This window comes from Mchenga conophoros, linkage group LG4 (assembly GCF_057382185.1).
Source record: "Mchenga conophoros isolate Kocher_MC1m ecotype Shallow Benthic linkage group LG4, M_conophoros_male_GT1.1, whole genome shotgun sequence".
NCBI lineage: Eukaryota > Metazoa > Chordata > Actinopteri > Cichliformes > Cichlidae > Mchenga > Mchenga conophoros.
In genome coordinates, this window is record NC_140529.1 from 28,601,563 (window position 1) to 28,617,078 (window position 15,516).

General features: G+C 39.6%; 2 protein-coding genes across 2 annotated transcripts; both read right to left on the reverse strand.

Annotated features, from left to right (window-relative positions):
• Positions 1–830: 830 nt before the first annotated feature.
• LOC146576346 (myosin heavy chain, fast skeletal muscle-like) lies at positions 831–10,453 on the reverse strand. The gene is made up of 35 exons (XM_085271540.1): positions 10,439–10,453; positions 10,198–10,247; positions 9,882–10,104; positions 9,641–9,784; positions 9,399–9,555; positions 9,197–9,224; positions 8,820–9,117; positions 8,669–8,732; positions 8,042–8,140; positions 7,848–7,951; positions 7,616–7,754; positions 7,412–7,530; positions 7,163–7,312; positions 6,908–7,078; positions 6,514–6,820; positions 6,306–6,379; positions 6,125–6,212; positions 5,925–6,042; positions 5,688–5,811; positions 5,472–5,608; positions 5,113–5,368; positions 4,673–4,915; positions 4,362–4,538; positions 4,107–4,252; positions 3,921–4,011; positions 3,428–3,817; positions 3,196–3,322; positions 2,951–3,069; positions 2,533–2,729; positions 2,257–2,440; positions 1,999–2,164; positions 1,741–1,865; positions 1,339–1,647; positions 1,047–1,250; positions 831–965 (listed from the first exon to the last, which is right to left on the reverse strand). The coding sequence occupies exons 3-35, from the start codon at positions 10,083–10,085 to the stop codon at positions 831–833; spliced, it is 5,394 nt and encodes a 1,797-aa protein (XP_085127666.1). The 5' UTR covers positions 10,086–10,104; positions 10,198–10,247; positions 10,439–10,453.
• A 3,885-nt stretch (positions 10,454–14,338) lies between these two features.
• Positions 14,339–15,491, reverse strand: LOC146576347 (uncharacterized). The gene is made up of 5 exons (XM_085271534.1): positions 15,326–15,491; positions 15,080–15,184; positions 14,894–14,989; positions 14,648–14,779; positions 14,339–14,458 (listed from the first exon to the last, which is right to left on the reverse strand). Exons 1-5 carry the CDS (start codon positions 15,488–15,490, stop codon positions 14,441–14,443), a joined length of 516 nt encoding a protein of 171 aa, XP_085127660.1. The 5' UTR covers position 15,491; the 3' UTR covers positions 14,339–14,440.
• Between the last annotated feature and the right edge of the window lie 25 nt (positions 15,492–15,516).

Consider the following 15,516-nt stretch of genomic DNA (forward strand, 5'->3'; position numbering starts at 1 on the left):
CTCAGTCTGGACATGTGGGTGTTGGCCTGTTCCTCCTGTTCAGTGCAACAATATGTTTTATTTAAAAACATATCTGATCATATATGAGAGATATCTCAGTTATGAAGCTGTGAATTCCATATGTAAAAATCACAAAACATTTCACTCACAGCCTCCTCAGCCTGTCTCTTGTAAGCCTTGACTTTGAGCTGCAGCTTGTCCACCAGATCCTGAAGTCTGACCAAATTCTTCTTGTCCTCCTCAGTCTGCATAAACAACAAACTGTTACTGATGGCTGAAGAAGAAAGAATTTAGGAACTTAAATGTAATAGATGTTTAGGTAAATGTGTAATCACCTGGTAGGTGAGCTCCTTCACTCTCCTCTCATATTTGCGGACTCCTTTAACAGCATCAGCTCCACGTCTCTGCTCAGCTTCAACTTCAGTTTCTAGTTCACGGACCTTTAATGCCATGATAAGTAATCAGCTTTTAATAAATATTAAGAGTAGAAAGAAAATGGGTGGAGATCATGTGATGGCATCAAAGTGTTTATTTAATACTTGAATAATAACTATATATGCATATATATATGCAGTACATACCCTGGACTCCAGTTTCTGGAGCTGCTTCTTGCCACCCTTCATGGCGAGGTTCTCTGCCTCATCCAGACGGTGCTGCAGGTCCTTGACTGTGACCTCCAGGTTCTTCTTCATCCTCTCCAGGTGAGCACTGGTGTCCTGCTCCTTCTTCAGCTCCTCAGCCATCATGGCAGCCTGAAAGTATGGGTGGTGTTGGCATTATTGATCAAGCATGAACAAAAATTTTGAAAAGAAAAGAAGGCTTGTAAAGTACTAACTTACATCAGTGATAGCCTTTTTGGCCTTCTCCTCAGCATTTCTTGCTTCCTGAACTGCATCATCCACCTCACCCTGAACCTGGACAAGGTCAGCCTCCAGCTTCTTCTTGGTGTTCAAAAGACTGGTGTTCTGAATGAAAGAGAACAGTTTTAATGCTGTGATTCTCACTCTCTGATGTCTCAAAGTTCTTGTAAAGTAATGAATACCAACCTGAGAGTGAAGCAGTCCAACACGCTCGCTAGCATCAACCAACTCCTGCTCAGCTACTTTGCGTCCTCTCTCTGTCTGCTCCAGAGCGGCTCTCAGCTCCTCAATCTCAGCCACCATCAGACCATTTCTGCGCTCCACCATGGCGACCTGCTCCTTCATGTCTTCCTGTCCTCTGACTGCATCATCCAGGTGCAGCTGAGCATCCTGATGACAAACAAACAAAAGATATTATCATTGTTTGCTTGGAGGTTAATTAAAAATTCACACAAACACAAATGAACTACCAACTCACCTTGAGCTGTCCTTGGACATTCCTCAGTTGTTTCTGGGCCTCAGCAGCCTGTCTGTTGGCATGGCTCAACTGAATCTCCATCTCATTCAGGTCTCCCTCCATCTTCTTCTTGACTCTCAGGGCATCATTCCTGCTCCTGACCTCAGCATCAAGGGTGCTCTGCATGGAGTCAATCACCCTCTGGCTGTTCCTCTTGATCTGCTCCATCTCCTCATCCTTCTCTGACAGCTTCCTGTCAATCTCACCTTTTACCTGGTTTAGCTCAAGCTGAACACGAAGGATCTTGGCCTCCTCGTGTTCCAGAGTTCCCTTTAAATAAAGGTTTATTTCAACATAAACTGGAGAAGGGATAGTTTTAGAAATGTAATTACAAACAAAGTACATTTTTATAAAATACATTACCTCAGCTTCCTCCAGAGCTGTCTGAATTTCAGACTTCTCAGTCTCAACAGTCTTCTTGGCCTTTTCCAGCTCATGGATGCTCTTTCCAGTCTCACCAATCTGCTCAGTCAGATCTGAGATCTCCTCTACAGAGCAAACACAGCCAAGAGTTTTAGTACTTGGAGCTGATATATGCAAATGTTTTGGCCACAACAAAAGCTGTAAATGAATATAAACATTAGAATCATATCCATATGATCTATAGCAAGATAAGCGTACGCTGCAGGTTCTTGTTCTCTCTCTTCATGGTCTCAAGATGATCCAGAGCCTCTTCATATGAGTTCTTCATCTTGAACAACTCAGTGCTGAGAGAACGAGCCTCCTTTTGGGCTCCTTCCAGCTCTGCCTGGCTCTCCTCATACTTCTGCTTCCATTCTGCCAGGACCTAGATTAATTAAAAATTAATTAATTAAATAATTAGTTGTTGAAATGGGTGTAATTCTCCTTTGATGACAGAGGTTATGTTTAAAACTTTACCTTATCAAAGTTCCTCTGCTTCTTGTCAAGGTTGGCAGCCAGAGAATTAGCTCTCTCCACGTCAATCATGAGGTCCTCCACCTCACCCTGCAGCCTCTGCTTGGTCTTCTCCAGTGAGGCACACTTGGAGTTCACAGCCTCAATGGATTCCTCAGCCTCCTGCAGGCGCTGGGCAAGCTTTTTCCTGTTGTTAAAATAATTTTGTTTTGATTAAGTCTGAATTGGTTGGTTTTAAGTCTGAAAACCAATTTAAACAATGAAAGTATGGTGACTTACTTGGACTCCTCCAGCTCCTCAGTTCGCTGGATGGCATCAGTCTCATATTTGGATCGCCACTGAGCCACCTCACTGTTGGCCTTGGACATTCCTCGCTGCAGCTCAGCCTTGGCCTCCTGCTCCTCCTCAAACTGCTCTCTCAGCAGATCACAGTCATGACGTGCTGACTGAACAGCATGAGCCAGGGCATTCTTGGCCTGTTGAAGTAACAGTTGATTTCAGATTTCGATATTTTATTGTTGAAATCAATTTTAAAGTCTAATGCTGAGAGGATAACAGATTTAAGAGGTAAAACCTAAGAAAGAAATTAGAGGATTATCTGTCTCAGAGTTACTGAGTGTCTCTGTAACTGATTAAAACTTGTCTGTTTTTATTAGTAAGTGCTGAAATTTAAAAGAAGAGAGAAAATATTTCAGACCTTCACTTCCTCCTCAACGTGTCTCTTCAGTTCCTCAATCTGCTGAGTGAAGGCCTGCTTGCCCCTTGTGAGCTGAGAAACAAGAGCTTCTTTCTCCTCAAGCTGGCGACTGAACTCACCTGTAGTTAACACACATGTATTAAGCCCAGTTTGTTTCATTTCACCCACTGATTGGTTGTAGTTTTAGGTACCTGTAAATGACAAATTTCCAGACACAGACTGGTTCTTTGTTATACATCACTTACCATTCTCTGTTTGAAGTCTCGCCTTCTGGGCATTAATGTCATTCAGCTGACGAACATTCTCATCATTTTTGGCTTTGAGTTCACTTAGTTGATCCTCAAGAGTCCTGCACATTTTCTCCAAGTTGCCCTGTCACCAAGTAATGCCATATCCATGTTAACAGTTAATGAGCTGCTTTGGCGGTCCTGAAATGTAAAAAAGAAAAAATCTGTTCTCTATAAATACTGTCCGCACCTTTGCTTTAGCAACAGCCTCCATGTTGCTGGAGAGGTCATCAATCTCCATCTTGTACTCGCTCTTCTCTTTCTCCAGCTTCTGTTTGACACGCTGGAGGTTGTCGATCTGCTCTCCGAGCTCTGCGACAGTGTCAGCCTGCTTCTTACGGAGAGCTGCTGCAGTAGCTTCATGCTGCAGAGTTGATTCCTCAAGATCACGACGCAGTTTCTGGAACTCAGCCTCTCGCTTCTTGTTCATCTCAATCTGAGCAGCTGTTGCTCCACCAGCTTCCTCGAGCCTCTCGCTGATCTCTTCAAGCTCCCTGGAGAGGTCGGCTCTCTGCTTCTCTACCTTAGCCCGAGCTGCCCTCTCAGCCTCAATCTCCTCTTCCAGCTCCTCAATACGAGCCTAGTTTGAAATTATTTGGATTTATCGATTAGAACCTGAACTAAAGTAGGTTTTTGACTTATAATGAACAATATTCTTTATGAACACTGGTCATTAGTGTTACCTGAAGTTCTTTAATCTTCTTCTGAAGTTGAGCACCAAGGGATTGTTCATCTTCAATTTTGCTGAGAAGTTGGCTGATTTCAAAGTCCTTCCTTGGTGTGGAAGAAGTATGGTTTTACGATCATAGTCCATATGATTATTGCAATGCAGTGTGTGTAAAGAAAATTATTTACAAAAAAAGCCCTACTTCTTGATTTTCTCATCAGACTGCTGCTTGTCATTCTCCAGATCCATTATGGATTCCTGGGCCAGTTTCAGATCTCCCTCCAGCTTCCTCTTGGCTCTCTCAAGGTCCATGCGGAGCTTCTTCTCTTGCTCCAGTGAACCCTCAAGCTATAAAGTCATGTCAGTTGATTCAAGTGGTTGGAAAGACAATGATTCAGCACTAAAATTCTTTCCATAAAAAACAAAAACAAACACATCATTATTATAGTTTTCTTACATCATCAACTTGCTGTTCCAGCTTTGTTTTGGACTTGGTCAGAGTGTTGACTTTGTCCTCCTCTGCCTGGAGATCATCCAGTGTTTGCTGATGGGCCTCTTGTAAGGCTTTCTTCTCCTTAGTCAACTTGGCAATTGACTCATCTTGAGATGCCATCTCCTCTGTCAGGTTTTTCACCTGAAACAATGTGAATACATTAAGTTTAATTTTGTTTGAGATTTTGCAGATTATTTGAACGTTTAACATATATATTCAAAGAACAACATTATATGTTTTAATTGAACTAAGAATATAATCAAAATGAACTGAACCTTGTTTTCTGTGGCATGTTTCTCCTTCTCCACTTTGGCCAAGGTGAGCTCCAAGTCATCAATGTCCTTCTTCAGCTCAGAGCATTCATCCTCCAGCTTCCTCTTCTTAGCAGTCAGCTCAGCATTGATTTCCTCTTCATCCTCCAGTCTCTCACTTGTCTCTTTGAGTTTGGCCTCGAGCTGGATCTTGCTCTTAATGAGCCCCTCACACCTTTCTTCAGCATCAGAGAGATTGTCAACTTCCTATAATACATGTTGAACACACAAGTTAGATTATTTGTGAGTCACATTGTCCTAGTGTTTTCTTGATCGTACTTTTAGCTACACTTTTGTTTTAGCACATAAATAATCAGAGGATAAAATAAGCATGTGGCCTTTTCATATCTAAATTTAACATACATGAACTACAGGTGTAATATATACTTTTCTCTACTACTTACTGCAGACACTTGAAGTTGCAGGTCATTCTTCTCCTGCAGCAGGCCGACCATCTTCTCTTCGAGTTCCTTCTTCTTAGCCAGAGCAGTAGCCAGGTCTGTCTTCATCTTCTCATAGTTCTCCTTCATGTTCTGCAACTCCTTCTCAGTCTCAGCACTCTTCAGAAGAGGCTTGATCTTGAAGTATACTTTCAGCCATGGCCAGTTCTTGACATTCATGAAAGAACGGATGTTGTACTGGATGGTGTAGATAGATTCTCTAAAAACCAAACATGAGAGTGTTACTTTTAGTGTCGTAGGATCTTAATATGAGGAAGGAAATAAAAAAGAGAATACAATAGAGTTTAGTATGACAATGTTACCTCCTCTCCATCATCTTCACAAACTCTTTCCTCATGACATATCCTCTGCAGAGAGCCTGAGTCATGGTCACCAGCTCAGCCAGTTTCTCATCTCTCATCTCCTCAAGAGTGCCCAGCAGACCAGCTTTGAAGAACACCTATTTAATCATTGAAAACACAAGTACAAGTACAAATGGACAGTGTTTTGTTAATGTCTATTAATATAATGAAGTGTACCTTTGTGTGCCCAAACATGTACTGTGTGTGATCCACATCAATGGAGCCAAGCAGCTTCTCTGAAGCTTTCTTGTTGTCAATGAACTGTCCCTCAGGGATGACACTGGCATTCAACACTTTGTATCTTCAAGAGAGAATCAGGTTGTTACTTAGATTTTTCTTCCATCATATTCAAGTTTGTCCTTTACAACAACCATGAATTCATTTTTCCTTTCCAATATTGTAATGTGCTGTCACCTCTGCTTGAAGTCACCATAGAGGATTCTGCTGGGGAAACCCTTTCTGCAGATTCTGATGCCCTCCAGTACACCGTTACACCTCAGCTGGTGGATGACCAGGAAGTTCTCCATAAGGCCTGAGAGTCAGAAATGCATAATGTTTCAAATCTTTTCTATATTCTTACTGTCATTTTTGCAGTTAATATTACTGTGGGGTACCTGGGGTCTTTGTCTCATTGGGAATCAGGCAACGGACAAAGTGAGGATGAGTGCTTCTTAAGTTGGTCATCAGCTTGGCCAGATTCTCCTGTAGATCAGCATCATTAGATAATAGGTTAATACTATTTAAAAATTAGAATTTAATTTATATATATATATATATATGAAAATCTATACATACTCTGAAAAGAGCAGACACAGTCTGGAAGGAACCACCCTTCTTCTTACCACCCTTCTTGCCACCACCAGCAGCCTCTGTTTTCATAAACAGTAAATTTCATTATTGGAATTGGAAAAAATATTTTTCACAGTATAAATTTATCCTGCAGTATGCACATTGTAGCTATCTGTACTGGACATGGCAGTTTGTGAGCAGTTTTTTTTCTTACCTTCAGCTCCAGCATGGGCTGCGTAAAGGAAGCACATTAGTTTGTTTGCAGACTTCTGGTAGAGCTGAACAACTGAGTCATTCAGTGGGTCCTTGTTCTTGTCCAGCCAGCCAGTGATATTGTAGTCCACTGTACCAGCATAGTGAACCAGGGAGAAGTGTGCCTCAGCCTTGCCCTTTCCAGGCTTTGGTTTCTCAAATGCTTTGGTCTTGCCAAGATGCTGATCGTGCAGCTTGTTCTTGAAAGTTGTGTCAGAGGCCTTGGGGAACATGCACTCCTCTTCAAGGATGGAGAAGATGCCCATTGGCTGAGAAAATATCATAAATTATATTAAAATTTCAAGGGAGGTAACATATGCAACCACATGTACATTTCTTCCATAGTAGCTGTTTACCTTCTCAATAAGCTCAATGCAGGCAGCCAAGTCCATACCAAAGTCAATGAACTCCCATATAATGCCTTCTTTCTTGTACTCCTCTTGCTCCAGGACAAACATGTGATGGTTGAAAAACTGTTGCAGTTTCTCATTGGTGAAGTTGATGCAGAGTTGCTCCAAGCTGTTGAACTGTAATAGTACAAACATGTCTAACTTCATGGCAATAAAGTCTTTAAAGTTTAAGAAATGTGTTGAAATGTTTCAAGTGCTCACATCAAAGATCTCAAACCCAGCGATATCCAGCACTCCAATGAAGAACTGTCTGGGCTGCTTTGTGTCCAGCATCTCATTGATACGGATAACCATCCACAAGAACATTTTCTCATAGATAGATTTGCACAGAGCCGAGACAGCATTGTTGACCTGGCAAACAAGAATTTATAATTATACAAAACCATATGAATACAGCTATAATGTTTATAATTATAATATGATTATACAAGTCTCCCTTTTATGAATTACCTGTGGGACGGTCTGACCTTTGGTCACCATCTCATTGCCAACCTTGACTCTTGGGTAGCACAAAGCTTTCAGCATATCAGCCGAGTTCAGGCCCAATAGGTACGCAATCTTGTCAGCCACTGTTGGATTAAAACAAATCATTATAATACCTAATAAATACAAATACTTCAAACATTTCTCCATTATAGAAATATTTCACAATACCCTCGGTGCCATCAGGTTCAGCCTGCTCTTCACGCTGCTTCTGCTTGAATTTCATGTTGCCATGATGCATCACAGCACCAGTCAGCTTGTAGATGCTTAACTTCTCTTCAGCAGTAAAGCCCAAGATGTCAATAGCAGTCTGTAAGAAAAAAATGAAATCAGCTATCAATAAATAAAACAAAAGAAGATATTTATGGTTAAGTATAAGATTCTGTGTCAAATGTGATTTTACATCTGTTGCAATGAACTCCTCCACATCATCGATGCTCTTGACAGTGATTTCACCCTGACTGACCATTGGATAGTCATAAGGGTTAGTTGTAATCAGAAGAGCCTCTGAAAGGAGAAATGAAGTTAACTTGTTTTTTGCTTAGAATGTGATTTTAATGGTTTTAAATTTTAAATTTAGGTGTCCTGTCAACATACCCAGAAGCTCAGGCTTGTGGCCTGTCATCAGCTGATAGAAGATATGGTAGCTCCTCTCAGCAGACAACTGGAAGGTGACACGGGACTTCTCCAGCAGATCTAAGGACAACAGATTAATTTTGACACTGTAGACATGAGACATCACAGTCAAAACTGCAAAATGGATCATGCATGCATTCATTTCCTTGGCTGTCATTGGGCGTGTTTGAAACTTTTTTCAGTTCTGTTGCTTTACTTATAACGTGCTTCACAGTATACCTTATTATACTTTAAATGTTTTTGCAATATGTTCCTACTTACACACATGATAACTACTGGGTTACAGTATATAACTTATATATATAGCGTAACCACACTGTTCATGCATCCGTGTGTTCCACCACAACAGACAATATTACTTCTTCTGAAATTAAGTGACTCATCTCTTTATGTGCTGTAAAATAACTAAACAGATCTGTTACATAATATTTAGGGTTTTTTTTGGTTGGTTTGGGGGGGGGGGGGGGGGGGGCATTCTGGACTTATCAGTTTGATTCTCATTCCCCAGAGCTTGAATACATTTAAGTGACTAATTAAATATAATTTCTATCACAGATAATGGTAATTTACACTGTGGTTCAAACTTACATGTTTCAATATCAGCTGAAGACAGCTTGCCAGATGTGCCAAAGTGAATCCTGATGAATTTACCCTACACGGGTAGATCTTTATTAATATTGCCTTTCATGAGAGCAAGTAGTAAAAAGCTCATTTACATTAACTCGTTTTAATCACTTACAAAACGAGAGGAGTTGTCATTCCTCACAGTCTTGGCATTACCGTAGGCCTCCAACAGAGGGTTGGCAGCAACAATCTGATCCTCAAGAGAGCCCTGCAAGAATATATTGTTTTTATGTGAGCTGATCTTCCAAAATTGATTTTCTTTTTCTGTCACAAAGACGTTGATGCAGAATAAAAAATCTACCTGCATTTTGCCAGCTGCTGGCTCAGCCTTCTTAGCTCCAAGAGCTGCAATTGTTGCAAAGTACTGGATGACACGTTTGGTGTTGACAGTCTTTCCTGCACCGGATTCTCCACTGGGGTTTATGGGACACATTGTTAAAATGCCTTTATATCGTTTTTATATATTTTGCATACAGTTTTTATTATACTCACGTAATCAGGACAGACTGGTTCTCACGATCTAAAAGAAAAACATATAAGCATGTCTTGAATAATCTTAGGATTCATTTATTTCCAATCACTTATAAGTAGCTATGTTCTAAGAAAAAAATTTTTTCACACAATGATTAATGGTCATCTCTTTAAGTAGAAGTCCTAAATGCATTTAAAGTCTTTAATAGAGAATTGAGCTTACCAGTGAGCATAAACTGATAGGCATTGTCAGAGATGGAGAAGATGTGGGGTGGAGCCTCAATCCTCTTCTTTCCTCTGTATGCTCCTACACATGTAGCATCATATACAGGAAGCCACTTGTAGGGATTGACGACAACGCAGAACAACCCAGAGTAGGTCTGTATCATAGACAATAAATATCATTTAAACATTTACAGATCAGCATGATACTTTCCTCTCACACACAGCAATGTGAAAACTTACGTAGATCATCCATGATGCATAACGCTCTTTGAGGTTAAACAACACAGATGGCTCATTAAGGTGGGTCATCATGGCCATGTCCTCCATCTTATCAAACTTTGGAGGGTTTCTAGGGTGGATTTCATCCTCCTTTACAGTGACCGTCTGAATAGAAAATTAAGATCACTTAGAAAAAATCAGCTTTCAAAGTTTGGCACTATATATTTGACAAATAGATAAAGTACATTGATAATTCATCTACCTTTCCGTCGTCTGTCTCAACAGTGGCTTTACCACCCTCCTTCTTGGTAAGTTTCCCCTTGACATACATCTCATCAGGAACAGTCACAAAGAAGGCCGTCTTGGCATCAAATGGAGCAGCCTGGGCCTCAATCCTCTCCTTTTCTGGCTTGCGTAGGTAAATGGCCGCCGCGCCATACTGCGCCATCTCCGCGTCTGTGCTCATGGTGGCACTTTACTAAAGACTGAAAATATGATGGATTGACACATAAATCATTTACTGTACTTATTATACAAACCATAATTAACATCCATTCTTTTTGATTCGTGGATTTTACCTCAGCTGATGCAAACAGAAATTCCTTGGTATCCTGTGTATGTCAAGGTGCTATAAAATAAGTAAACGTATATCAATGGACATTTTACTCTTCAGTTTAAGAATCCATTCAAAAGGTAAAATTTTCAGTGTCAAAAAAAAATGTAATAACTGAACACTTAAAAATGGAAAATATAAACTTAATGAGAGCATATAATACACAGTAGATAAAACATGGTAGCTGAATCCTTTACTGTACTCACCCGTCTTAGATGCCCGTCAGTTAGAGCAAATGTCCAGAGCTGCTGCTTTTATAGACAACGGCTCTGCTTCCTCAGCATTTACACTCTCCTTAGTTTGGTCATGAATGTCTGACACCTTGCTTCTTGATACTGATATGGTCAAAAATAAATGAATTGTTTTGATCCATTTTCCACATATGTAATCCCTCTTTTCTAATACAACATACTTTCAAATATAAACAATTCAGCTGTATTCCTTAGTGAAAAAAATATTGCCAATGTATTGTGGTTTATTTGGTATATTTATTTAAGTGATTATGCTCCGAAATATGGAAAATGTAAGAAATGTTAACAATATAGTTAGTGGTAAATTAAAATAGTGCTCTGCATGGTTTTGGGATTATTCATTCTAATAACTTTTGAAGATAAATGGATATTAATTTGATACAGTTTATAGTAAGCTTATCTGTGTGTCCAACTATCTTTGATATTTTGATAGCCAGTTTTAAACTTCTAGTGCCACTGGTGTATAATTACAGGACATAAAAATCATCAGACTTTCTGTGTGTTATATATAGCTACCGGGAACATAATATTAAAAAATTTATTACTATAAAATAATTTGTTATAAATACATTTAATTTCTGTGTGGATAGAAGTGAACGTACAGCTTTTAGCTTACAATTTTGATAAACTAATTAAATGATATATTCTTACAGGAAGGGAAAATCTGGGATCATAGAAAGGATTAGCTTTTATTTCTAAAGCTTGCTCAGACTTGACTTAATGTTTGCTATCTTTCTAGCAGAACATGAGATACTATCATGGTCAAAAATAAATCCAGCAAAGGACAGGAGGAGTGGTTTGTGGTTGGCACAAAAGACAGATATATTTATTTTTCAACAACACAGAAGTACCCACAAGTACCTATACCTATTGGTAAGGTAAGTCCATGGTCAAATATCAAATGCAGTATGTTGTGTGTTTTCACTGTAATTCCAAGGGCCAGTAGAATTGCAACAAAACTGCAGAGCAGACACACAGCATTACAACCAAAAATGGAAACACTTTTTGATCTGCTTTTTATTTAGCCCAGTGCTTTGCTAGGTGTACAGTATTAAGTGTCTTACTTCTTACTTACTAATATCTTAATACTTTTGTGAAAATACTATCGTAGTCCATATCGAGTCATAGATGAGTTTCTTTTGCTTGGACTTCTATCTGGACGAGTGCACTGAAATTTCTTAATTACAATGGAGCTACTAACTCTCTCTCATTAGAGAGAGCTAGTGATGAGTACTGTCTGATCACTTAGACATCTATGGATGCCACTAACATGCACAAAATCCCCCAATTTAATTGACAGTTCTACACATGAAGTCTCTGTGATCCCTTCACCATTCACAAAGCCTTAAACTCTAATGAGACAAGGATAAGATCCCTTTACTATGATGAATGACAAATCAAGTACTCTGCCCAAACGAAAGGTCTGACAACATTATCCGTGGCTTCTCCAGAACCTTTCACACATGTCTCAAGTGCTCAGGATGAAGTCATTTGCAAAAAGCACAGAGTGTCAAATGGTGGGCATCATCCTCAGCCTCTCTGGTAGGGTCTATGCCAGCATGCTGCAGAGTGTGTCTTTTAGTTGAACCTTTAATTAAGGAGGAACAATGCAGTTTTTATCCTAGTCATGGAACACTGGACCTGGTACTTCTTGCTATTCCTTTTATCCACTTCACTTCATTATTATTTTCTTTTGTCACACCTTGCTATCCTGTTGTAGAGGTGAATAAAGTGTCAGGCAGGAACATGAGTTTGAACCTGGAAATCAAAAGGATGATTCTGAATGTTGTCAGTACATATGCCCCACAAGTTGGATGTCAGTTAGAAAAGAAAAAGAATTCTGGAGTAAGTTGGGTAAAGTGGTAGAGAGTGTTCCTGGGGAGAGAGTGGTGATTGTATCAGACTCTGACAAATAAAAATGGAAAGGGCTGTTGTGAACAGATATTTCAAGGAGAGGGATGACCATAGGGTGACATTAAAGAGCAGAGGAAATGTCCAGCTCAAAATTTCAAATCCTCTTCTACTCTTCATTTTACTTTGGGGATTGATGGTCCCCACAAGTATAGTAGTATGCCAATTTTCTGTCCTCACAAAAATGTCTAAACATGTACACACACACACACACACACACACACACACACACACACACACACACACACACACACACACACACACACACACACGCGTGTATAGATAGATGTGCTGTGGGGGAGATATCAGATTTTGTTAGAGGTCTGTCCACATTTTCAGTTGAGGTAAGCTGTACTGCATGATCCGAAACAGAAAGTAGAAAGGCACCGCCAATTGTGGCCTTATATGTGAGTGAGCATTACAGTATTATATCAGTGACACTGTTTTATGGTGACTTGCACTGCCTTAAACTCAATTTGTATTTTTACAAGCGAACTGGATTTTGGTCCGTCTTTTTTACTGCTTTGCCTTTCTCAAAAGTAAATGTATACCAGAGTTGTATATATAGAGCAGTGCAGCTACAAATACTATCCTGAAAAAATATGTGATGTTATTATGGCAGTTGTTGAATATACCTATTAAAGTTTGGTAATAAGATTAATTTGGACATTTTAATATAAACACATATATACAGCTCTGTCTGAAGGAATATTTTTATAACTGTAAATAGATTGGATGTAAAAAGTCAATCTCAGGCATTATCAGTTTTTGACTGTGAATTTATGGTAATATTTAGCCTAAAATGTTTAACCTGCTAAAGATGCAAAATGGCACATTGTTCTACAGAGAATTTTTTAATTACCCACCCAAAGCACTGAATTCAATTGTTTCAAAAACTTCCATGGCAACACATGCTTAAAATCAAGCACCTAGGCATGCAGTCTTCTTCTCCAATCATTTATTGCAGAACGGGTCTCTCTCAGGAGCTCAGTGAATTCCGACATGGCAGCATTATAGAATACCACCTGTGCAACAAGTCCAGTAGTGAAAATTCCTTGTTACTAAATATTCTACATTCAACTGTTAGTGGTGTTATAATGAAGTGGAAGTGAATAGGAACCACAGCAACCAGCCGTGTATTGGTAAGCCACATAAATTGATAAAGCAGGGTCTCACATAGTGCACAGAGGTCACCAACTTTCTGGAGTCAGTCACTACAACACTCTAAACTTCATGTGGTCTTCAGATTAGCTCATGAACAGTGTTTATAGAGCTTCATGGAATGGGTTTCCATGGCTACGCAGTTGCACTAAAGCCTTACATAACCAGGCACAATGCAATACATAAGATGCAGAAAAGCACACTGACACTGTGGCAGTATTCATGTTTTCTGGATAAGAGATGAATCGCGCCGATGTGAAGTTATTTTTCACGAAATGGCCTTGGCCCCTTAGTTCCGGTGAAATGTTTCAACACACCAAGACATTTTGGACAGTTTCATGCTCCTAGCTTTGTGGGAACAGTTTAGGGACAGCCCCTTCCTGGTCTAACATGATGGAGTGCCAGTGCACAAATTGGATGGGGGAATTTGGTGTGCAAGAACTTGACTGGCCTGCCAGAGTCCTGACCAAAACCTGATTAAACACCTTTGGAGTGAGTTAGACTGTGAACCAGGCCTTCTCATCCAACAACATTGTCTGACCTTACAAATATATTTCTGGAAGAATGGTTTTCTTTTAAAGGTTAACTTAACTCTGCCATCACTAATGCTGAACACAAGAAGGGAGAACACAAAGGGAAAAGTGCTGTCCTCATTTCACAGGACGATGTCCTGTAGGTATGAATCACGATTATTCTGAAGAAACTATCGTGTTAAAAATTGTATATGTGAATGTGACTTTTTTTAGAATAAAGAATAAATTAAACTCTTTACATTTCATGAAATCATAATGAAAGTGTTTATTGAATTAATACATCATACGTGGACAATTTAACAGTTAGTTCATATTTTATGAACACTGCCAAAAAGTTCCAAAAGAATGTGTCTTATTCAGCACTTTCACCCTGAAAAAAATAATGAAAGGTAAAATTATTCAACACATATTATCAACATTGAAACAATTCATTCTACATTGTAAATATAGTATCTACACTCTCTTCAATTCACAGAAAATTATTAACATAAAGCTCTTATATCAAACAACTCCATTAAACAACGGTACATTTTTTCGTAAAACAAATTACATGAATTACCTTTCCAGCATCACGGCTCTTGGCTCTCAGTTTGTTGACCTGAGATTCAGCAATGTCAGCACGTTCCTGAGCTTCCTCCATCTCATGTTGGACCTTTCTCAGTCTGGACATGTGGGTGTTGGCCTGTTCCTCCTGTTCAGTGCAACAATATGTTTTATTTAAAAACATATCTGATCATATATGAGAGATATCTCAGTTATGAAGCTGTGAATTCCATATGTAAAAATCACAAAACATTTCACTCACAGCCTCCTCAGCCTGTCTCTTGTAAGCCTTGACTTTGAGCTGCAGCTTGTCCACCAGATCCTGAAGTCTGACCAAATTCTTCTTGTCCTCCTCAGTCTGCATAAACAACAAACTGTTACTGACGGCTGAAGAAGAAAGAATTTAGGAACTTAAATGTAATAGATGTTTAGGTAAATGTGTAATCACCTGGTAGGTGAGCTCCTTCACTCTCCTCTCATATTTGCGGACTCCTTTAACAGCATCAGCTCCACGTCTCTGCTCAGCTTCAACTTCAGTTTCTAGTTCACGGACCTTTAATGCCATGATAAGTAATCAGCTTTTAATAAATATTAAGAGTAGAAAGAAAATGGGTGGAGATCATGTGATGGCATCAAAGTGTTTATTTAATACTTGAATAATAACTATATATGCATATATATATGCAGTACATACCCTGGACTCCAGTTTCTGGAGCTGCTTCTTGCCACCCTTCATGGCGAGGTTCTCTGCCTCATCCAGACGGTGCTGCAGGTCCTTGACTGTGACCTCCAGGTTCTTCTTCATCCTCTCCAGGTGAGCACTGGTGTCCTGCTCCTTCTTCAGCTCCTCAGCCATCATGGCAGCCTGAAAGTATGGGTGGTGTT